This window comes from Acomys minous, assembly GCF_964271855.1.
Source record: "Acomys minous genome assembly, chromosome: 7".
Taxonomy (NCBI): Eukaryota; Metazoa; Chordata; class Mammalia; order Rodentia; family Muridae; genus Acomys; species Acomys minous.
This window is the reverse complement of record NC_140488.1, coordinates 24,794,211-24,820,255: the sequence shown is the minus strand read 5'-3', so window position 1 is coordinate 24,820,255 and position 26,045 is coordinate 24,794,211. Positions and strand designations below refer to the sequence as shown.

At 38.0% G+C, this 26,045-nt stretch overlaps 1 protein-coding gene across 7 annotated transcripts in view; it reads right to left on the bottom strand.

Annotated features, from left to right (window-relative positions):
* The window catches only part of ENOX2 (ecto-NOX disulfide-thiol exchanger 2), a 299,360-nt gene that overhangs the window by 141,870 nt on the left and 131,445 nt on the right, over nucleotides 1–26,045 (bottom strand). For 5 of the 7 annotated variants that reach the window (XM_084788928.1, XM_084788929.1, XM_084788932.1 and 2 more), the window contains one exon: nucleotides 18,897–19,040. The exons of the other annotated variants lie outside the window; for them this stretch is intronic. In XM_084788928.1, the coding sequence (XP_084645054.1) occupies nucleotides 18,897–19,040 (144 nt within the window). The remainder of the gene's footprint in view (nucleotides 1–18,896; nucleotides 19,041–26,045) is intronic. 7 annotated transcript variants of the gene reach the window in all.

Genomic DNA, 26,045 nt, shown 5'->3' with positions numbered 1-26,045 from the left:
TGGGCCTTTAGAATTTCTAGGGAAGGATTTTTTATCAGCAAAAGAGGATAGTTTCTATTTACTAATTGTAAATACCTCAAATACAAAAGTCAGGTCTTATTTATCTCCCATTTACTGTTAGAAATTGCCAATAAGTGGTGACCAAATATCCATATAAGCATATTATTTTATTCTCACTCCATACTTTGATGAATACTTTTACACTGCTTATATAACTAGCTAAACATTATCCTGACAGACTTAACATTTTATTAGTACATGTTTTATGTATGAAATATGATTACTTCTATGATTAAATGTTTTATATATAATATACTAATTGTATATAACCTTATATTTCTTAAGAATATGGATGAGAATTTAGGAGAGCTTCCACTTTGCCAATAGAAGTTCAGTTCTCTTTATAGATACCAGATAGAACATTTCCAGACCTCGTTCTGTGTAACCGAACACGTTCAAGCAGCAATTAAACATTCCAAATTGCCTACGCTATCTGAATATCGTAGCACAAAACAGCTGGGTACATGATGTTAGAATGACTGTTCACATTCCTGTTAACTGAATTCCAAAGCTTTAATGGCAGGTGTGTCCTGCTACCCTATTTTTTTTCTCAAAAAGCATCTGGAGCCAGTCTGGTAAACAAAACAAGAGCTTCTCTGCCAACTACCGCAGGCCAGATGACTCACCAGCAGAGAAAACAAAATTTGATCTATGTATTTATATTTCTGGGGTCAATGGAATAGAGTATGTGGCACTGAGGGCACTCTCAAAACTCTGGAAGATGTGTGGTATACCATTTTGGGGGATGACAGGAAATCTACAAAACACAATCTACAAAACAAACAAACACCCTGTCTTTATAGAAGAGAACTGATGTGATGGCATGCAGCATAAATGACAGAACATGAAAAAACTTTGGAAACACATTTAACAGAAAAAGCATTGATTACTATGATATAAATCAGACCTAGGCTCACTACCCTTAGGGTCCCTTAACAATTTAAGAGGAAGCTGTCACTCACATGGATGCAGTTGCCTGCTATTGGCCCACCTTCTTGTAGCTGGGCAGCTGTGTGTTGCTTCAGTGGAAGAGGATGCACTTAGTCTTGATGCAGCATGAATTGTTGGGGAGGGATGGCATGTGGGGGTGGGGTCTCCCTTCTCTGAGAAGGGGAGGGAGAATGGGGGAAGAAGGTGGGAGGGTGGGACCGGAAGGATAGAAGGTAGGGGGCTGTGTTTGGTATGTAAAGTAAATAAATAAATTAAAGAGAGAGGGAAAAAAGAACTCTTGTAAGTCTATACATTTAAAAAAACAAGTAACTATACAAAATGGCAAAGGAGATCACACATGTGTTCTAAAAGAAACAGAAAAGGCTGGCAAACATTTAAAAATATGATTAAATTGACTATTCATCAGAGAAACAAGAAAAAGGCAAAAGTGCAGCTTACCACTTTTCAACTGTCACACAGGCTAAATTCACAGGATTCAAGATACTCTTGGCTGCTAAGACGACAGGGTACAAAATACAAGGGTTCAGAGTCTGATGTGACTAAGGCTTTGCTTAAGCAATTAGGGGAATTTTAGTCATGGAATGCACTCAGCCCTTGGCCACTGAACTCTGCAGTCTTACATCTTAGGCTCTAGACTTGTATTTGTTCAGGAGTCCAAATGATCAAGCTCATTGAGTATCTTAGTAGTAAATTCCCAACCCTTAACATGGTAATGTAGTTATTCAAAACAAGGAGGCAGATTAAGGGCAGAAGAGGCTAGAAAGGGTGCAGTGGACTTCTGGAGGCCACAGATGATCTGTGCCTTTCCATCAGGCATTGTTCATGGGAATAAGCTGATGTGACAGTCCACTGGTTCTCATATATGATTTACGTATTTGCATATACTGCAATAAACATTTTAAAGTAAAAAAAATCAGATTCATGATACACCATGCTTTAATGGAAAGAGGGTTGCACTACGAAGAAGAAATCCTGAGTTGCATTATATATTTTTTAAATTTTCTTTTCTTTTTTCTTTTTTTTAGATTATAGCATAATCACATCATTTTCTCCTTCCCTTTCTTTCCTCTAACCCCAATATACTCCTTTTTGCTCTCTTTCAAATTCATGAGCTATTTTTACATATATGTAGAGGGGTGTGTGTTTTACATAACCACATTCTTTGGAAAGCAAAATAGGGCACAGTGCAGCACACATAGGAACTGTCATCTAACACCCTGGGTTTGAAGAGGTTATTGTTTGCTTATCTTCTATGACCTTCTGTGTCCTCATTCCACTAAGTATAAAATGGCAGTACTAACTTCTCTTGGTTTCTGCAGAGCAATCAGTTCTAGGATTCCCATAAACACCAAAATATGTTCTATTTCCACATAAAATGGTGATGTGTTAGAATATGACTTATACATGACCTCATATATACTGAAACCACTGATAGATTATTTCTAGGATCTGATACAACATAAACGTTGTTATACTGTATTATTTAAAGAATAACGAGATGTCTGCTCTTATTCACTGCAGATAGCGTTTTACATATATGGTACTCTGGGAATTGAACTTGTGGCCTCCCACATGCTAGGTAAACACTCTGACACTGAACTATAATCCCAGTCCAACATACTTTTTGCCAACACTTTTGATCCATGATTGGTTGAATCCAAGGATGTACATCCAAAGGGTCAACTATAATAACAAGACCTTCACAGAATTATGGTAAAAAGACTTTCAGCTATTGGTGTGTGAAGTCCTAAACTATGCTTAACTTTACTAGCTAGGGGCCTAGGGAGAAAGACAAGAATCAAGTTCCTCAGCTACTACTCCTTCACTCACAGCAATCAAGGCAGAAAACACTTCTAAGCCACCTGAGCGGCAACACACAGCTTCCCAATCAGCCAACAGGCCATTTGACAGGAGAACAGAAAGTAAATACATTTCCTTCTCTATAGGCTGTGCCACAGAGAGTGGCACCCCACAGCAAAGGACAACAGTCTTAATTGATGGTAAGCCCCAGCCTGAATGATCTGGAGTTCTCCCTTCACATACCTAATGTGGGAAGAGCAGCTTAACAGAGACCTGGCACAAAGCCAAGAGAAGCTGAAATCTTGTGGTTACCCTGCTGAGATAATTTCAGATGCATTAGTCAATGTTTCTCAGGCTGTTCGTCGTACATCAGGGTAATTATGGAGGAGAATAAAAACAGCAAGATTAGAAAACAGCTTGCCAGAAAGCCACAAGATTTCTACGGAATGGCTTTTAAATAAAAGTCTGGAAACAGTGGATAGCTGAGACTTGTCATTTTCACAGCCTTTCTGTCAAATTCTGATGCAAACTCAACTCCTAGCATTCACTGGAGAAGGAGCGCTGGTGCCCATGGTTTCCTAAAACTTCTCTCATGTACTCCTATGCTCCGGTGGCCCCTTACACTTCAAAACTCACATGACCTTCCGGAATTGATCTTGCAGAAAGAAAACACATTTCCAACCTGTTTTCTTCCCTAGCCAATTATGTGAACCAAATATCTTCATAGATTTTACTTCCTTCTCTCAAAGTTTCCCTGACTGCCCAGGAAAGGCTTCTTTAAGCCCATTCTGAAACCAATATACAAGCTCATGAAATTGCTTCCCCTCTTCATTTTGACTATGTACTTGCACTTAGTTATTTACCTGGCATAGTTCCCAGCATATAATACCCACTCAGTAATATTTACTCATATTGACTGTGTATTTATTCTAGTAGTCCTTTCATAGCACTTAGCATGAGTTCAAATAATTAATTATTTGCTTAATGGCTGTCTTTCTCATTAGGCTGTGTCACAAGACAAGGGTCAATGTCCGTCTTATTCACAGCTTATTGTAATAGCTGAATGCCTACCAAAATGACTCACACTTATTAAGACTAAATAAATATTAATTGAACAAAAATCCAATGTACTAAGCACTCTCTATTTAATTTCTGAATGAATTCTAAAAGTGCATTATTACCAGCATTTCAGGGTAAGGAAAGTAAAGCTCACAGGACTGAAGTAAGGTGCCTAAGGTTGGAGCCAGGACTGTGAGCCTGTGGCATTAACAACTATTACTTTGTCTCCTTCTCGAAAGACCTAGTCTTTAACTTACCACTTGGAGCCTAAGAATGTTTCATGATGTTCAAGCTTTGTTTTTGTTTTTGTTTTTTAATAGCCCGCAACAGTGAATATGGACCCAGGGGGGTTTGCTCAACCTACTGCACCAACCAAGGACAATACATGCAGTAAACATTGAACCCCTACTCTGATCTAGCTAATAGACAGGACAATCTCCACAGTTCTGTGGAGAGAGGGACTGACTCTGACATGAACTCTGGTGCCCCTATTTGACCACTTCCCCTTGGTGGGGAGGCCTGATGGCACTCAGAGAAAGAATAAGCCCGGAACAAAGGTATGAATGTCTATCTTACAGATATGTTGTAAAGACTGCTTGAATTTATATGTGAGGCACTTGGCTGGAGTACCTGGCATACAATCAATATTTAATAAAAGCTACTGCTACTGCTGCTGTGTTACTGTTGTTATTAAAGCTTGTATGCAGACAAAGTGACTACAGTGAGGGGATGCTACCTGCTAAACATTGCACCCACCCTGAAAATTAGTACACTTATTTCTCCATGTTCCTACTGGACATGTTGTCACTTTCATCAACCCACAAAGCATTTCATAATATAGCTTTCACAGGAGACTTATTTTTGCTTAAAATACAATATGAAATATAAAGAATACCCAAAATTAATTGTTATATGACAAATTGCTCAATGATGAGTACTATCATAACTATAGTAGAATACACCCAACAGTTTACACTATTAAGGAAATTCAAGACTGCACAGAATCAAGCATGTCCCTGTGCTCACAGTCATAGGGAAATGCATCGTCATGGATTTCAGAAAACAAGTGCTTATCAGGAAACAGAGCAGAGAAAGAAAAACTGCAAATAAAGTTCTCTCTCTCTCTCTTTTTTTTTATTCAGATACACAGAAAGGTCAACATTTACATAACTACTTTCCGTCTTTTAGTTTCTTGTCATCTTAGTTTCTAACAGGACATTCTAGACACATTCAGTCATAGAATAGTCCACACTGCTAATGTTCTTCTTTTATTTATTTCTTGATAATTTCATACATACATATGATGTGTTTTGGTCAAATCCACCCCATTCCTTCACTCTTAATTCCTTCTCTATCCCCCCATGACTTTCCCTCCCAACACCATATGTTCTTTTCTTTAAGACTGATTTTTTATTACATCACATTTCCCAATCAACTTTAAATACTTTATACACAATATTCTTTTTATTATTTCTAGCTATGTGTTATACACACACACACATGCTCATAGGATATCAAGTCTCTTCTTGGTAGCCTGCTAACCTTCCTCTGAGTGCCACCAGGTCTCCCCATCCAGGGGACGTGGTCAAATAAGGGGCACCAGAGTATGTGTGAAAGTCAGACCCCACTCTCCACTCAACTGTGGAGAATGCCCTGTCCATTGGCTAGATCTGGGTAGGGGTACGAAGTTGACTGCATGTATTGTCCTTGGCTGGTGCAATAGTTTGAGCAGGACCCCTGGGCCTAGATCCACCCATCATAATGTTCTTCTTGTAGGTTTCTAGGACCCTCTGGATCCTTCTATTTTCCCATTCTCCCATGCTTTTCTCACCTAGAGTCCCAATAGGATGTCCTCCCCTCTGTCCCACTTTCCTGTTTCCCTCTTATTGAATGACCACTTAAATTCCCTTTGTTATACATGTGTGTCTATGTGTTTGTAAGGAAGCTTCCACAGTACTGGGGTTCCACATGGCTTTTCAGAAGGTCTCTAGTGACAGGTACCCCTCACGCTACTTGCTCTTCTACACTTCGTTCCATTCCATTTGGCCTCTTTTGTTCTGTTATCCTCATTTCTCCACCATGCCACTTGTATCTCTTATCCATTTCTCTTGAAATCCTCCCATGGCCCAATATTAGTGTTCTGACTTCTAGGGTACTCCAGTTAAAATGTACTCATCTAAAGACTCAAAGCTAGTGTCACATTTGAGAGAGAACATGTAATGGCTGTCTTTCTGGAGCTGTACTCAGCATGATTACTTTAAAATATTTGTTTATATTTGTTTTATGTGCACACTACTTGCATACCTAGTGATCACAGAGGCTACAATAGGGCATTGCATCCTCTGAAACTGGAATTATAGGTTGTTGCTAGATGTCATGTAAGTGGTGGGAACTGAGTTGGGGTCCTCTGCAGGAACAGTAAGTACTGTTAACTGTTGAGCCATCTCTCCAGCCCCTGAAAATAACTATTTCCAGCTCTGTCCATTTACTTTCAAAGTTCAAATTGCATTTCTCTTACTCCCTGAATAATATTCCATTGTGTAAATGCACCACATTTCCATTATCTAGTCATCAGCTTAAGGACATTAAGCCGATTCAATTTCCTGCCTGTTGTGAAAAGAATAGGAATGAGCAAGGATGAGCAAGTGTCTCTACAATAAAATATGCAGTTCTTTCAATAAATGCCCAATAGTTGTATAGCTGGATTTTGTGGTAAATCTGCTTTCATCTTTTGGGGAACCGCCACACAGATTTCCACAGTGGCTGCTCCAGTTTTCACTCCCACTAGTAGTAAGAATTCTCCTTTCCCTACATCCATGATGACATTTGTCATTTTTTTAAATCTTAGCCATGCTGATTGGAATAGGTTGAAATCTTAAAGTGGCAGAGTGGTTTTAATTTACATTTCCCTGATTACTAATGCTTAAACACTTAAAAATGATACTTCTCAGTCATCTGTGTTTCTTTAAGAAAGCTCTTTAGTTCCACATTACAGTTAATTAGGTTGTTTGTTCCTTTGGTGTTTAACTTTTTGTGTTCTTTGTATATTCTATATACTAATCCTATGTCAGATGTAAAGTTAGGGAAGTTTTTTTTAATGTATTTTTGTAGTGTAGTGGAAAGTTTCGTGGGTCATTAAAAATTCACTTATGTTATGCAAACATGTTTTTTGTTTTAATCCCAGGTGTGGGATATGGGGTTGATTCAGACTGTCCACAGCAGCAGACTATTTGCCTCATGTGGGCTCTGAGAGGGGCTCTTTGCCACCTGCAGATAGTTTAGGTCTGAGGACTCTAGAGAGGGTTTCCAGGAGACAGACTGAAGTGGAAGAAGGTTGCTTGTTCATCCTTCTGCATTTGCCAATCCTGGACTGCTAGATATCCTGAGGACTGAGGTTGGTATTTTCTCAAAGAACCCAACAATCCTACACAGCCAGAAATAAAGAGGTCTATGTCCCCTTTCCCTTCTAGCCTTCTTTCTTTCCTCCCTAGGGTTGAGGGGTAGAAGCTTAAAACAGAGTTTAAAACCAGCACCTACATTGTAGGCTGCCTCTTCACTCAAATGAAGATATTTTGTGCTACAAATGCATTTTAGTTTCTGGAGGTCTCATTTTGCACATTTCTTATATTTCTGAACCATAGTCATCTAGGTATACCTACTTGCCCTGATGCTCTATGTGCTGGCCATATGTCATGGTGCAGGAGGGGAGGGCCAGCAAGAACACTAGCAGGAACTGGCTTTTTATTTCCACTGTGTAGGTCCTCATTGGAACATGGTCCAGGAATGGAGTCATATGAGGAAAATTTTGAGTGCTTGTGAGAACACTCCAAGAAAATAAGAATCATGTGACCTCACTGTCTTCGAATGAAGGAATTGATCTTGGAGTGTGTTTTCATGCTCATCCCAGGTGTAGTGGATAGGAGTGAGTTTTCTTCAGGTTACACATTATTGCTTGCTGATGCTGTTCAATTAAATGTTTGCATCTATGGAAAAGTATATTTTTGCATCCTGTGGCTTGTCCTTGTTACTGTATACAGCTTGAACTCATAAGAACTTTACTCATGTGACCTTAACGCTCAGAGTATAAATTGTCTGAGAATCTGAATAAAGTTGGCTATTGCATGAGAATTTAGTCTGCCTTATTATAGGCTCCCTTCTCAAAGATCCCACTGCCTTTGGAGAGGTGACAGATCCTGGGGATCAAACACAGACCATCAAGCTTGGCAGCAAGTGATTTTACCAGCTCCCTAAAAACTATTTTCATTGTTATATGTTAGAAGAGATAGTTCAGACTTTTAAAATTTGCAACCACATATAAATGATCATGTTGAATAGGCATCAGAAATGTTCTGTATTTGAAATTCATAGAAATGAAATCTCTTCACTAATATAAGGCTGTTTCACCTAGAATCTGTCTTGACATAAGTAAGGAAACAACACCTAAGTGTAATACAGGCATACTAGAACAACATTACTGCTTTGTTCAAGCACAGTGGACTGTCATTGTCAGTTACCCATTCTAGAAAAGAATCCTAAGGATAGGTTTTAGAAAAGCAAGTCATGTTACTCTCAAAATAAATGTCAATGTTTGGGGATATGGAGGTCCTTATGTCATTTGTTAAAATTTCATGGGGAGAAGGAAACTGCCAAGCTGTTTGTGAGGGAGTAAAGAAAAGGCTATAGGAACTTCTGCAGGGTTTCACCTCACTGTAGACATAGAGAAACGCTTGTAGGACCTCCTTGCATTTAATTTCTATTTTCTATGTAAGTGTGATAGATACATGCAACTGCTCTCAATGACACTAATGCTAATTCCTACTGAAGGGTACATTTAGAGCTAGAGGGCTTTATAGGCCTAGAGGTACATTACTCAGAATGGTTTGATGTATAATGAGACTAAGGGTGTATTTTGTTTATCACAACGTTTTTGTTGTTTTTTTTTTCTTGATTTAATACATAGAAGAATAGAGAACACAATTTGGTACATTCAGACACTCAAACCCTAATGTTCAGAGCATTAACCACAAAAGTAGTATTTGATAGCTTCAAAAACGCTTTTCATGTTAAATAGATTTGAAAACTGACACTTAGAAATCCCGAAATTTGTGGACAAATGGATTGAGCTAGAAATGATCATAATGAGTGAGTTAACCCAGAAGCAGAAAGACTCAAATGGTATATACTCACTTATATCTGCATATTAGCCCAAGGGGCATGTCCCACGAAAGCCTTCACTTACCAGGAAGCTGAGACAGAGGGGAGGACATTCTAGTGGGACTCTAGATGAGAGAAGCATGGGAGAAAGGCAAAGTAGAAGGATCCAGAGGGTCCTAGACGCCTACAAGTAGAACATTATGATAGGCAGATTTGGGCTCAGGGGTCCCGCTCAAACTAAGGCACCAGCCAAGGACAATACAGGCGGTAAACCTTAAACCCCTACCCAGATCTAGACAATGGACAGAACATTCTCCACAGTAGAGTGGAGAGTGGGATATTACTTTCTCACATACTCTGGTGCCTCAACTTTGACCACGTCCCCTGGAGGGAGAGACCTGGTGGCACTCAGAGGAAGGACAGCAGGTTACCAAGAAGAGACTTGATACCCTATGAGCATATACAGGGGGAGGTAATGCCCCTCAGGAACAATCATAGGGGAAGGGAATAAGGGGAAAATGGGAGGGAGGGAAGAATGGGAGGATACAAGGGATGGGATAACATTGAGATGTAACAAGAATAAATTAATAAAGGAGAAAAAAAGTAAAAAAAAAAAAAAAAAGAAATGGCTTCTGCAATTTACTCAAGGTCAAAAGACTAGTTAGTGACAAATCCAGTACAAACTAATTTTCACAGAATATCTAAATATGCTATTTTATCTTACCAATGCCAAGAGGTTTTTAAAGGACCAAAAGACAGGAAAAAGAACTATAACATTACTGATCGAACAGATAGGAACAGAACATCCCAAAATGTAAGAGTCTCCTTACTCTGAAATTGAGACTCATGGAACTAAAGCTATTAACAAAACAAAACAAAAAAACCAAAACCAAAAACAAATCTGACTAAAAATCAAAACTTTGAAAGTAGGGGTAATAGGTTCCCTTCTAGGTCCTAGGTAGTTGCAAATGTTTAAAGTGCCATACATGAATTCCCTCTCATTGAGTGGGCCTCTCACTGCATCCTAAGTACTTATCCTCATACCCGCAGATAAGTGCAGCTCTCATCCTTATCAAAGAACCTTTTTTTTTTTTAACAAGAGAGAGAGATCATTACAAATAGCTACAACTGGTCAAAATGCGGAGGACAACTGTTTGGGAATGTCCATCCCTAACTGATAATCTATAACACAGCTTCTAAACCTAAGGCTCAGGAGACATTGCAAAAGAGGGACCAGAAAGGTTGCAAGAGACAAGAGCCAAGGCTTTCTGCTGTGAGCAAGAAACTTCTAAGGTACACCTAAAAAAAAATCTCAAAAATATGGTTGCCTAACTGAGATGTGCACAATGACATGCCAAAGTGGACACGAAGACTCTCATGAGGTCCTATTCCTCAATGAAGAGCTATAGGCAATTAATGTTTAGAGAGGGTGAATCAGTCTTCTCCAGGGATGAATCCAATCATAGGTTATCATTTTCAAGCAGTCAGCCATAAACACATATACAGATGAACTCAAGCAAACAGATTCAGAGGCTGTGCTTACATATACACACACATATATATATATTATATAAAATAAAATATTCATATATGTTAGAATAATTAAAGACAGGATCATGAATTTGGGAGGCATAAGAAAAATCAGAAGAGAGGGAGAGATATAAATGATATAAGTATAATACCTATATACAAAATTCTCAAGGAAAATTAAATTTAAAAAAACAAGTGACAGATATATATTATATAACATAGTTCAAATTACACATAAATCATACTTATAAATGTTTTTATGTGGATGAGGTAGACTTAAGGGTGGGTTGGCAGTGGCGACATAAAACCAGCAGGTAGCATGAAGAATTTCTTCTTTGATTTCCTAAACTGCAGGTATACATCTTGCCAGGAGTAATTCCCTCACAAGTGTTTCCCTATCACAAAGTCTTTATCTGAAGATCAAAGAGCTTTCTTTCCCCCTGGATAGCGGCATAAGAGATACGGAGTTTCACATGCTGCTAGGTTAGTTTGCTACAAATCACATTAGTACAGGGGAGGTCAGCACTTCACTTTTTCTAGTAACAACAAATTAATCACATAGTGTTAGCCAAATTGAAATGTTTACATAGTGTGGTTGTAATTACATCCAGTTCTCAGATTTAGCCATGTGACCTCAGATAAGTCCCTTCTCTTGGTCTCAATTTCTTTACTTGAAGAAATGTTGTAGTTAGACAAAGTTGTTTGCAACTCTAAAATATTATGAATCACTTTCTGCCACTAGCCTTTTTATCACCAACATATGAGGCTGACTTTACATCCTCTGTCTGCTAATCCACTAACTCCTAAAGGCTTTGGTGCAATGAACTCACAAAATCATTCTAAAGGTATAATAATGATTGAGGAAATTTAAGAGAATTGTTTGCATTTTTCTACCTTGCCTTTTCTGTGTTATTCTCATTCTCCCCTCCTCAAGATAGTCCATGAAGATAAAAATGTTCACATTGTGATTCTATCAGACCTAAGAACGAAAGTAGTCTAGTTACTTTTTGATCCCTTCAGTTATCAAGATAATGGTTTTATTTTTTGAAACTATAATCAGATAAAAATGTCCAAAGGACTAAAGAAACTGAGTTGGGCGATTAGTCTATTCTTTTTCTTATTTTAATTCCACTGGAAGGAACAATAGGCTCTTCTTGCCGTTGGCAATATAATAATTCAGCTGACATGCTAGAAATACCGCACACCAAGACAAAAAAATGGTGGCATTCTTTCTCTTTAAAAACAATCGATGCTTTCATTTGTGGACTTCAAAGTACATGTGAAATAAAAGTCTCAGCCCTGTGAGGTAAATCAAAGGGCTTTAAGTATCACAGAAAAGTTCCCTGGTTTGTTGCCTTTTTTCTAGATAAGGAAGGAAATGAAAACACTACCAGGCGGAGATGCCTGGTCTCATCTACTCCTCTATTTTCCTTACCAAGTGAATTTGAACAACTTCCTTGATAACTCATTCTAATACAGTTCTTTATATCTGACCGAACCTTCTTCCTTGCTGCTCTGCAGGCTCACTTCTTTGTATTATTATAGACTTGCCATCGGTGGAAACGGTTACTGTCTTTACACTGTTGACTCTTGCTTTGATTGTCAGAAACTGTAACTGAAACTCTGGATAATAAGTCAGTGTGATGGCTACTCTTGGTTGTCAAGTTGACATACAGGGAAGAGGGAACCTCATATGAAGACCTGCCTTCATCAGATTGGCCTGTGGGCATATCTGTGAGGGAACAGGAAGGTCCAGCCCACTGTGTAAAGCACCAACCCTAGGCAAGTGGCCTTGGGCTACATTAGAAAGGTAGCTGAATGTGAGCCTGGGAGCAAGTCAGTAATGAGTGTTCCTCCCTGGCTTCTGCTTTAGTTCTAATCTCCACGTTCCTGCTTGAGTTCCTGTCCTAACTTCGCTTAATGATGAATTATAACACTGAAGTGCAAGCCAAACAAACCTTTCCTCCCCACAAGTTGCTTCGGTTATAGTGTTTATCATAGCAAACTAGACTAGCTAGGATATCTATGGTCAGGATTAGCTACATTCCTGGGGTCCTTAGCCTAATGAAATATTCCCAATGATGCTAGTATATGTTGGTCAAAGCTAATTTTCCTCTCTGGATATTAGTATCTCATCTGTATAAACCAATGACTATGAAAACCCTTTAAGAAACCACCACCCTGATGTGGACCACTAATAATTTGTTTTCTTGAAGGAACTGACTCTTGGGATTCACTCATTATTGTAAGTGGAAAGTGGGTGGAGGTCTCTCTCTCTCTCTTTATACTGGGTGATTCATTATTCACATTCACTTTGGCAATACCACTTCGTATTACATATCAAGTTTTGCTTGTTTAGTGCAATACTGGAAAGCAAAACTGAGACTTTACACTGCCAGGCAGATACACTACCACAATCAATGATGCGTAGCTCAACCTCAGATATTTAAATGCAAGCATGTCTTAGGTATAGGCCTAGAGATGAAAGAAAATGGAAATAGGACTATATGCATGACTGGAAATTCACTAGGACATCCTGATCATTCCTAGTTAATTGGCTACTTGCCTAGTCCCATAGAGTGTTGATACTGTCTTTGAATACTAGTGAACAGTGTTGTAATCCATCCCGTTTTAGTCATTATTCAGTCTGCCATAATGACTCATGGGTTCTTCTGCTTTAGTTTTTGGCATTTGGCCTTCTGAAAATCCATTTGGTTCTCAAATCTGGCAACAGTACTGTCTTATAGAAAGGAACTTGGAATTATAAATTCCTGTGGCTTAACAAATTCATTTGAAATAGAGCAGCATTTCAAAGCAATTTACTTCCCAGTGATCTTAGTAATTTATGTAACTGGATAATGACCAAGGAAATATTCCTACAGGTATATACCTATAATGTTAGAGTAAGCACAGTCTGAAGAACTTACCTTAAGATCAAAGACATAAAGCAGTCAGATACTTATGATTTTGTAGTCAAATGTAGCAAAAATATTGAATCATAATTGCTACAATGTTGAGGTTGTCTCTACTCATTGTGTTATAATATGAAACTATCCAAGGCCGATTACTTTGTCAAAATGAATATTTGGTTTATAATTCTGGTGGTTTAAAAGTCTACAGAGCACTGTGCCTCCATCTGACTAATCATTCATTATAGTTCAGAGGGGTGGTAGCAAATGAAGCAGCCACATGGAGAAGGGGCATGTGTGAAACAAGAAAGTAAGAGAAGAGAAAACGCCAGACATGCCCTTCTATAAAAATGTAGTCTTGTGGAAATCAGTATAGTCCTGCAAGAGCAAACCCACAGAAAGAGACCAGCATTGGTCCACTTACCAGAGCAGGAACTTGTATAACCTAAATACCTTTGGTTGGGGCCCAGCTCTTAAAGTTTCATCACCTCAATAGTGGCATATTTGGTTCCAAGCTTCTAGCATAAGAACCTTTGAGGGGGAAAAAAACCCATAGGAACCTTTGGGAGAATAAAACAACTGGAAATTATCAGTAACCTTCAAGAAACTAGCTTTAGTACAAAGGACACAAGCGGTTTGCTAGAGATGTAAGAGTGAGAAAGGACATTAAAGATATGCAGTAAGGAACTGGAGCTGACTTTCCGGGCAGCTCCACTTCATTCGCACTGAAGGAGAAGGAGCCAGAATGGATGGACTGCAGTGGCCCAGAACTGAAATCAGAACTTCAAACCCCAGCTTCCCTCTTTGCCATGTTGCAGTGAATGGTGACAAACGAAGAGAGAAGTTCCAATTTACAAATCACTTCGCTTCTTCCTTTTGTCTAACACTATAGATGAAAGAAGTAATGTTATGAAGCAATCCACCCATTTGTAATATCACAGCATTGCCAGCTGGACAATTTATAAGAGATTCCTTCTATCACAAAACCTCATTAATATAAACTACACTAATTTGGAGTTTGTGGTCATTTAACCAGGTTGGTGTTACCTTTGTGCTACTTAACAAAGAAAGAGCTCACTAAGCAAATAGTATGAACAGGATTTCAAGGAAGTCAATTTAGCCTTCCAGAAGCTTAATTCCACCTATTTTAAAGAGCACACTGTTTTTAAGGAACTTCAGAATATTCATTATTTGAATGCAAATTGATTCTGCTAATTATAGATTAGTGTAATCTACTGTTAAAATCCTTTATCTGCAACAGTTAACTTGGCTCTCATTGAATATGCTCATTAGAAAGAAAATGTCAATTCTTTAAAGCTGGTTCACAATTCAGATTAATACATACCCCCTTTTCCCCATTCCCCATGAGTTAACCACAGTTAGGAAGGTACTGCCTGACACTAGCCCATTGCTGGTTACAGTGAAAAAAACAAAACAAAACAAAAAAAAACAAAACCAAACCAAACAAACAAACAAACAAACAACAAAAAACCGAAGTGGTGATCAGAGAGCCCAAGAGCAGCCAAGAGTGATGTTTAAAAGTCGATGATCTAAATCATAGGTACACTCTCCATGGCAGGTTCTACTGACATCTGACCTTGTCCTTATTTAACATACACATGTGACAAATGGACTTATAAAGCTGGATAGGATTTTTTAAATGATGTTTTTGCTGGTTTCAGAGTTCATTAAATGATTAGAAAGAGAGAGAATCGCTAAAGGAATGCTGCAAGGGATAAGTGGCTGCAGACTGCAGAAAAGAAACAGGTCTAGTTTTACAATCAAGTTTAGTTGGTTAGGGGATAAGATCTTTTTAGATCAAGATAAAGAAGTTAAGTTATTAGAGGTGAGATAGGATAGATATTGAATTCCATTCAGAAATTTAGACAAATACAAATAGCCAAACCACTATGAATGTAACATTTATATAACTCATAATTGTCACATGGTTCTCCCTGCTGTATGTAGTTTGCTTTATACATGTGTAATAAAATAAATGCATTTAAAAAAAGAAACAGGTCTTGTATAAAACGTAGCAGTAATAACTAGAAAACCTTTATTATGTTTAGGTATGTGCCTTCCTTCCCTGATCTTTCCAAGACTTTAAGCATGGACAGGTATTGAATTTTGGCAAATGCTTTGTTGGCATCTAAGGAGATGATCACATGTTTTTTTTCTTTCAGTTTGTTTATATGGTGGATTACATTGATGGATTTCCGTATACTGAACCACCCCTGCATGCCTGGGATGATGCCTACTTAGTCATCGTGAATGATATTTTTGATGTGTTTAGGATTTGGTTTGCAAGTATTTTAGTGAGTATTTTTGCATCAATGTTCATAAGAGAAATTGGTGTGAAATTCTCTTTCTTTGTTGGGTCTTTGTGTGGTTTAGGTATCAAGAAGACTGTGGCTTCATGGAGTGAGTTTGGTAAGGTTCCTTACATTTCTAATTTGTGGAATAGTTTGAAAAATATAGGTATTAGCTCTTCTATGAAGGTCTGGTAGAATTCTGCATTGAAACCATCTACCTCTGGGCTTTTTTGGTTGGGAGACTTTTGATGACTGCTTCTAATTCCTTAGGAGATATAGGACTATTTAATTTATTTACCTGATCTTGATTCAACCTTGGTAAGTAGAATATATAAAAAAATTGTCCATTTCATTTAGATTTTCACAAGTCACTTGGAAAATGAAAATCAAAATGACCTATCAGAATGGCTAAGATCAAAAACTCAAATGACAGCACATGCTCACAAGGATGTGGAAAAGGGGGAACTCCTCTATTCCTAGTGAGAGTGCAAACTTGCATAACTACTTTGGAAATCAATCTGGCACTTTCTCAGAAAACTGGGAACAGCTTTAGCTCAAGACCCAGCTATAACACTCCTGGGCCTATAACTGAAAGATTCACCATCATCCAACAGGACATTTACTCAACTATGTTCATTGCAGCCTTATTCATAGTAGCCAGAATCTGGAAACAACCTAGCTGTCCCTCAACCAGAGAATAGATAAAGAAACGGTGGTACATTTACACAATGGAATATTACTCGGCTATTAAAAACAAGGAAATCTTGAAATTTGCAGGCAAAGATCATCCTGAGTGAGGTAATCCAGACTTAGAAAAGACACACATGGTATATATTCACTTTTAAGTGGATATTAGCCCAACATAGAGGTCCTCTGAGAGACCCTACCCAGTGGGGGATTGGGATAGATGCTGGGACTTGCAGTCAGACTCTGGGGGTAACACTGAGAGTTGTATGGAAGAGTGGAAGGATGGAAGGACCTGGAGCCGTCAGGAGCTCCACAGGGAGACCACCAAGGTCTGTGGATCTATACCCGAAGGGGCATGCACAAACTGCTGCATCAACCAAGGACAGTGCATGCAGCGAAGCTAGACCCCCTGTTCAGATATAGCTGATGGACAGACAGCTCATTCTCCATGATGGTGGGGAGGGCAAGGACTGCCTCTGACATGAACTCTGGTGCCTGTGAGTTGATCATTTCCCCTTGGTAGGGAGGTCTTGCAGGCACATAGAGGAAAGGGATACAGGCTATCCAGATGAGACCTGATAGGCTGTAGTCAGATGGTGGGGGAGGAGGACCCCCCACCATCAGAGGTGTAGGGGAGGGGAATAGGGAGGGAGCATGGGAATGGGAAGATACAAGGGAGGGGGTAACAATCAGGATGTAATCTGAATAAATTATAATAATTTTTAATGAAAAAAGTAACTAGAAACACCAACATAACCCAGAATAAGTAAATATAGAGGTAAAAGTTATATAATCTTTCCTAGTAAATTCTGAAAACTTTAATAGAATATTTAAGTACAAGAAATAACTAATGATGCCCTCTAAGTAATCAAGCAAATTTGACCTATGTTCGACATGTTTTGAAGAGGCAAATGAGTTAGTTCACAAGCACACACAGACACACAGACACACACACACACACACACACATACACACACACACACACACACAAAATGATAGGCACACTTTGTGCTTGTAATAGATAACCTTGAAAAGTGAAATATATCAATGCTTAAAAAGATGAGGATCATATCATATAATAAGAAAATAACAGTAGTTTATCAATGTGGTTATTGTGTGTAGATATGGTACATTAAATACCACTTCCATCATTTCAACTACTTTACCTATCAATCTCTTAAAGTAGGCCTTAGCATCATTTCTGCTTCCCATGAAGCAAAGGAGAACTCAGAGGGGCTAAGGTGAAAGAAAGAATGATGGAGAGGGACAGAGACAGAAAGGGAGGGAAAGTAGGAGGGAGGGAGAGAGCAATCTCCAGAGTTAGAACTCAAGCCAGCTCCTGGGCCCTATAAAAAGAACTCTGTTCTTTATTAATGGTTCCGTACAGGCAATTTATGCTGGGTTTTTATTTCCCAAACATATATTTAACAAACATCTTGACTATGACCCAAGAGACAGAAAATGATACTGTGTTTATGAACATACTCAGTTTCACAAGTGGAAAATAAAAGCAAAAATAAAAAGGTTTTTTCTTTTTAAGCACATACGATTTTGCCTAACAGGCCTACCCAAGTATCTCAGGTTGATCTCTGACCTACTTTCAAATGAATAACTAAACAACAAAATGATGAAACCTGAGATAACAAATGATCAGTTAATATTTGTTTTTTATGTTGTTTTTTTTCATTGTGTTTAGAGATATTTCAGATGACAACAGGCCAATGAGAAGAGAGAAATGAAAAGAATGCAGAAAATACTAACAATCCATTGTGCTGTCCTAAGGGATTTGGGAGAATCTGTTTCTCAGGCATTCTAACGAACACTAAGAGCATGAATAGCCATGTGAGGCCTGGTATGGTGACGCAACCTCTAATCACACAATTCAGTCACTGAGGCAGGAAAGTAATTTTGAGGCCAGCTTGGGAAATACTGCCTCAAAATAATAGTAGACACGTGGACAAAATATACATTGGAGAGTTGAATAGATTGTAATATATGTAATTATCTGACTTAGAGATAAAGTGAAAGTATCCTGTCCCATGTTCATTAGAAGACAAGTGGGTAGTGAAATAGATACTCACATAATTCCTTTTCTATAAAAATCAAAATTATTTAACTCTTCCTGCTTCAAATCTAACTATTCTTCAAGGATCTGCTAAAGATGTCACTGGTGCTATGAAACATCCCTTAATATTTAAAGTTGAATCAAAATATCCCTTAGTTCTGCATTTCTCCCTTGCACACATTCTCCACAGCACTCATAATAATATCAGTTGTTCATATATGTGACTCCTCCATCAGATGAAAAGAGCAAGGATTCTGAATGTTTCTATAATCCCTACAAGGCCTAGCATAATGCCCACAACCTAATAGGCTATGGGAAAAAATGACTCAGTAGCACTGGTTTAAGACAGTGCATTACCACCTATCTTACCTGAAGGAGTATTTGTTCTCTTTCTTTTCTTGCTTGATTCCCCTCCATTCTCAATGAGGCCATCTGCGACCAGAGGGCCAGTGGCACTACCAAATTGCAGGGGTTCGTTGTTGTTGGCAGGGTCAAAGGGCAGCTGGTTCAATCCTAAAGAAGAAAAAGAAAGCCAAAGTCCAGACTCCATTAAGGACTGGGATCATCCCCAGAGTTGATTATATGGGCCACTAGTGGGGAAAATACTTTGATGTCTTAAGAGAGTCTTAATGTAAAAAGGTACATCCTTAGAATTGCCCTCTGTAATTTGGGCAGGTATGACTTCAGAATTAAAATATGAGACAGTGCCGCTGCCATTTGTGAGAATCCTCCCACTTTTGTTTTGTACTTCCACTAAAATGACAGGACTGTCTGGATGCACTGGTTTGTGCTGATAGACCCAGCTACTTGAATGCTGAGGTAGGGTGATCATATAGGTTTGATGCCACGCTAGACTACATAGGAATACTCCATCTGAAACAAAAAACCTATGGGACTTCCTAAAAAGGTGTTTCTATAGTGGGGTCTACTTTTCTTTGAAAAGGGGCAGCTTTAAATTTTTGAACTATGCCATCACAACTTTCCTATAATTTTGTTACAAGGGTTGCTGAACTGATGGAGATACAAGCATTAGACTCTTCTGGTGTCACTTGTCTCCAGTGATAACACAAAAAAAACTCAAAAAACAAAAACTAAGCTCATGGCAAATGGGAAAAGAGAGAGATGACATGGTGGGGAGTTATTTAGTTGCTAGAATAATGGGGACTTATGGGCCAGGTTTGGTGCCATTCATCTCACCATGTCCAAATGTTATTGGAAGCATGGACACTTAATTATTCACTGCTGTACCACACAGAATGCCAAAAGGGTCAAAACGTTTGGAACTGGAATGGGATGCTATGATCTGTGAAACTTAGCGATTGAAAAGATCGCAAAAACAATCCTCAGTGTTTTAAGTAAATTTCCAATTGCATTGTGCTCCATTCATGGCTAGTAGCCCACAAAACCCTTAGACACAACTGAGGGGAGAGTAGAAGTAAGTTCTAACTCTGGTAGCAGCACATGGAATTTCAAGTGTTTCTATTAAAGTTTCATGATACATGGGAAGAAAAACTTTGCTAAAGCCCCAAGTCAAGCTATTTCTTCCAAGCCTTTTATCCACACCTCTCTATCAAAGGGGGAATCAGCTTGGTCTGTTATGGTTTATTTTTTTAACCTCTAAATTTTTCTATGACCCACCATTGTACAATTATTGAGGCAGTGTTATAAAATATCAATAAAAAAGTTGGAAGACAGTCAGCTAAAGGTCAGGCAAATCTCAGTAAAATGAATGCTGAGCAAAATGCTTTCACATTATTATTTCTAATAAATATCCTTTTGCTAAAGTTTTCAGACCATATAAAAGGTAATATATTTCCTACCAAGTAGAATTCCAGTAGGACCAACTCCATTAACTGTCCTTTGGGACTTGTCAAATATTCTTCATTTACAACATGTAAGTAACTATGCAAAAAATCAAACTTCCTTCTATGCCTTAAGTAAACTGTTCACTATATCCTATCTATGTCCTAATAGTTATATATTATGACAAGAACTAAAAACAAACAAACAAACAAACAAAGTGGGTCCAATGGTGTGGGTCTGCAATCACCCCTTTGTGTATGATTCCAAAATTGTTCTTAGCAGTTCCTTCTGCATTATCATTCTGATCAGATCAAGTTCCTAGGAAAACAGATGCTTGTTTGGGGAAAGTGTATGACAGATAGATTGAGAATGCAAATCCTTGCTTTCCTTTTCTAGTAAGATAGGACAGGCAAGCCATATCATCGCAGCCCTAGTCTCACAATGTGCAGAATGAGAGTGATAACACTGTACAAGGTTGCTGCAGAGATTAAAAAATAGATGTTTGTGGCAATTATTTTACTGTAAATGAATTAAAACAAGATTTTCCTTATGAACTTGTAAGTTCTTCTCAAGGAGACTCTGCACCCCACAACTGTACCCCTTTCTGCCTAGCACACTAGTGCATTGTGAATACTGAATGAATTAATTTATCCTCAACAAGTGGAGGCAGGTAGCTGATTATATTAAGCCATGTGATTAAAACCATGGTAGATAAAAATCAAGAATTAATGCCATAACTCAAAAGTTGTAATGCTGATTGGAGCAATATTACTTAAAATAATTAGATTTTAAATGCATCTCCGTTATTTGAGTAATATGCTACAGGATGGGTAAAATACTGATTAAAAGAAATTCTCAGAGATTAGGATGCTCTGATTAATCACTGTTAATCATGATACTTTTTATTTTGTCTTGCTTTTGATAATTTTAAGAATAATATATTAGTCCATTTCCCTGTATATAAAGTTGATGACAAATGACATGCCAGAACTTGAGCCATGATCTATAAATGGAAGCTAGTAAGAGTACCTAACTCCCAGGACTGACAAAAATATAAAACCAGATCATGTATGTAAGGTATTCTGTATCACATATGTCCTATAATTATTGCTCAATAAACAAATGTGTGTGTGTGTGTGTGTGTGTGTGTGTGTGTATTCTTGAATTGTCTAATCTTGGCACTGCTTTCACATTTCTTGCTTCTGCCCAGGTCAGCACACCTGTTTACTCCTGGAATAAGCAGTTGAGATGGCAAGGATATGGCTTCTGTGCCAGGGCTGAGTGGGCATGGTATGCTCAATAAATATTGACCACAACTACTATAATATTGATTTAAAATTTCAATTTCTTTTATTGAGGAAGTGTAAGATAAAGAAGTTGATCTGAACTTGATCTAATACAAAACCATAGTCTACTTTCCTCATGCAACTTTTTCATTGCTCTTTTCCCATTTCTGTAAAAGTTGAAGTAGTCCATTAAATAAAGATCTGATGAGTTGAAGGTCTTCATTTGGCCTTTGGCCAAAATTGTATTTGTTCTACTTGGCTCCAGCTAATGCCTTCAGAGACTGGGATATTTTATGCCTCACGCTAATGTGCAGATCTTTTGACACTTAATAAGATAGAGGTTTCAAGAGTTTTGCGTGGCTGGACTTATAAGATCCAGATACATGAAAATTTAGTACAGCACCTCAGGTCATATATATATTATAGGAAAAGCTCTCAAGTTAAAGAGAGTGACATGGCAACCAGTAACCAATTTACTGAATATAAATCCACATTTTATATTATCTAGGACCCAATATAGTCTCCAAAGATTTGTAGCTTGAGAGCAAGAGCTATCTATAGAGCTAGTGAAATCCTATGACACTAGTGATTCCTAGATATTTTTATTGTATTGTTTCATTTTCCCCTGAAGACACTATCAAATAAACCAATAAATCAATCACTAGGTCTCTACAGGGTTTTTTTCTGTGCTATGTATATATTACTTATGTCAAATGGTGTTTTAAGTAAAAAGGTCCCATCAAAATTATTTGAAAATTAAAAGAAAATCCATCCCAAATTTACTTCTTGGTAAATTTCAATGCTGATATAAACAAAAATATTAGCAATGACCTTATTGTAACTCTCACTGAAACTATGGAATTTATCTTCAAACCTTTTATGGAAGTAATTTATACTACTTCCTACTAGACATAATAAACTAGAAAATACTGTATTTGGAAGGTTATCAAGTCCAATCTGTGCAATATAGAAAATGTCTACAGTATTCTACTATCAGGTCAAGTTATGAATACTCTTTCCAATGCATTCACTCTAACACTTTATTTTGTTTGTTTTGTTTTTGCTTTTTCAAGACAGGTTCTCGGTGTAGCCTTGGCTTCCCTGGACTTGCTTGGTAGACCAGGTTAGCCCCAAACTCACAGAGCTCTATCTGCCTCTGCCTTTCTGAGTGCTGGGATTACAGGTGTGCACCACCACACCTGGCTCCAACACTTTCAAAGGGTATTCCAGTTTATAGGTTTAGAATGTGACTCATGGATGCAACTTCTTGTTTTAAGCTGTGGTTCATAGACTATATGACCTTAAATATATCTTCTGGACAAGTTCACTTTAAATGAAAATAAGTGATGGTCTGAAAAATCGAGTAACTGAAGGCAGGGATCTTCACACAAATATTGATATTGGAAAAAAAAAGAAAAGAATAGCTTTTTGGCAATAGGAGCATTCTGGTGAATTTGTCCTATTTTTCAAAAGACTTCAGTTTAAAATCAGATGTAAGGCACTACAAGTTGGCAGGGGTCCTCGAAATTAGGTGGCATTTTTCTCTACCTCTCATCTGGGGCATTGTGTAGAGTAGGCAAGTGCTCTACACAGGGTTACCATCTTTAGCATGAGATTCACTGTGATGGATATTTCATTACACAGCCTGTCCTCAAACAAATTCTTGATCCTCCTGCTTCTCCCAAACTGTTGAACCACAGTTGACAGTTGTATGTCATCATATCTAGCTTTAAATTAGTGGGATTTTTTTGAGATTATACTAGAATTATAACATTTCTCCATTCTCTTTCCTCCATTCAAAACCTCTCAGATATTCTTCCTTGCTCTCCTTCAAATTCATGACTTATTTTAATTGTTATTGCATAAATATATGCATATATTCATAAACTTAACCCATTCAGTCTGTATAAGTTTTTAATTTTAATCTTTTGGGGAAACAATAATGGCTAGGCCATAAACAACAGGTCCTTTAGTAATATTTCTTCATCTCTGTTATCCCTTCCACATACTCTATCACTTATAGGGCAGAAAACATTTGACTCCACATTTGATAACCTTTGCCACCCTGTCATTCTACCTCATAATTCAGAAGGATTATTCACAGCATTAAAAATGGTTGTATGCCAATATCACTCTTCAATCAAAGGGGTAGTAATCAAAAGAACTGAACATTTCTCATATCCACAGCTTAGCTGATAGGAAATAAATGAAACCTATTTGTCAACTGCTGTGAAAACAATATGCTGGGTATGTGTTTTAGCTGAAAATAGAGCAGATGCTAATGAGTAATTAGTGAGTAAAAATATGTGAAAGAAATGGAAAAGGAAAGGGCAAAAGTCCCCTGAAAAGCTCTTCCTTGAAAGGCTTACGAGACAGCACATTAAGAGCACAGTGAGCTCCTGCAGGGGACCAGAGTTTGATTTCTAGCAATTCTGTAGGATGGTTCCCAACCATGTATAACTACAGCCCCAAGAATTCAGCACTCAGATACACACACCCACACACAGACACACATACATATGAAAAAAAGATCTTCCTTGAATTGTAATAGACATAATTTTAGAGAAAATTTACACTAAACTCACCCTCTCCCAAAAGTTCAACACAGGTAACTAGCCAATTTTCACAAAAGACAGCCCCTGGGCAACTTTTAATGACTCCTCAAAATATTCCATCAAGGCACTGGAATCTTCATTAAAAATGTCCAATGCAATTAAGGCCTTTGTCTTACCTTATGCTCAGCTTGAACTTTACCCAAACACTAATTTATTAACATGTTCATATATTCCCTGGTGATTGTATGTTTGCCAGGGATTCACATTCAGAAAGTCTAAATTGTGACCTGCTTTCCTGACTAATTCTTGAATGTTGTTGAACATGATGGCATGGAGTCCCTTTGAGACCACCTAGCATTCATAAATCTAGCCAGATTTTTTGTACCTCCATATACGCAGCAATACTCTTCCTCTGCCTACTTAATTTTTATGTTTTTTAATACTCTTAGTGAAATATTTCCATATAACATATTCTGATCACAGTTTCTCCTTCCCCAAATGCTTCCAGATCCTCCTCACAATGACTGTACACCCTGTTCTCTCTTTGTCTTCATAAAGCTATCAGGAAGCAAACCAAAATAAGAAACTAGAAATTTTTTTAAAAAAATTCACATGCACAGAGGAGGGAAGACAGACAGACAGATAGACACACCATAAAAAACGCAAAATCAGAATCCATACATACAGGCAAAAGATGAGTAAAAGAAAAAAATCCCTAGATAAAACAACATGAGACAAAATGTCTACAAAAATACCATTGGGTTCATTTTGTGCTGGCCATCTAGATACTGCTGGGTCCTGCTGTTATGCCTGTGAGACTCTGTTGCTTCTTGTTGATTTTCAACTTTTTCGTGTGTCTTTTTTAAATTATAATTTATTCAAATTACATCCTGATTGTTATCCCCTCACTTGTATCTTCCCATTCCCCCCTCTCCGGCTTTAACCCTAGTACCCTCCCCTAGGCCTGTGACAGAAGGGGACCTCCTCCCCCACCATATGACCACAGCCTATCAAGTCTCAACCTGCCTGCTTCCTCTTCCTCTATGTGCCCCTGGGCCTCCCCACCAATGAGCCTTCCTTTAGGATTCATTTTTCTTTACTCTTTTTTTAATTAAACATTTTTTACATATACATTTATATTATTACATGTATATAAAATAGACTTCCTATAGCAAGAAGAACCATGACACAACCAGGAATTATATAAATGTTGCATTCTTAGTGTTTTGGCTATTTGTATTTGGCAGCCTTGAAGAAAACGTCTTTCCTATTTTGGTGCATCTAACATTCTGAATGTAAATAAATCTCCATCACATATTGTCATTATCAACTTAAAACATCTATCTAGACCTAAAAATATCTTAACCCCTAAACAACTAAGCTTCATTGTAAAACTAAGCTACCTGGTCTTCAACTCCATCACAGACTTGAGAAGGAATAAATTAGATTATCTGAGTATGCCAGAAGTGCAGGTTAGCTGCCTGCCTAAACAGTCACCCAAAACTCTCTATAACGTTAGAGCATCTTCTTCAGCTTTCTGGCCCAATATATTGGACAGATATACTTGTGAGGCAGGAACTACTGAGGACTTGCTTACCCTGTCTTGGCAGAGTTTGGCCATAGACTCTGCTTGCATCCAAGCTTGCCCTTTTTTAGGCAGAATTCTGTCTGTGATAGAAATGAGGACCTTTTGTCCAGTGGCTACTTTGCCACATTTGAGGCCATCTCCATAAGGAGGGTCTCTGACGCTCATCATCCTGTTTGAGGTAGGCTGGATATTTCCAGCAGTTAACTTGTCTCATTATCATTTCATTAGCTACATTTACATGGTGGTGCAATTCCTTATTTGTATACACCTAACCTAGGGTTTATTT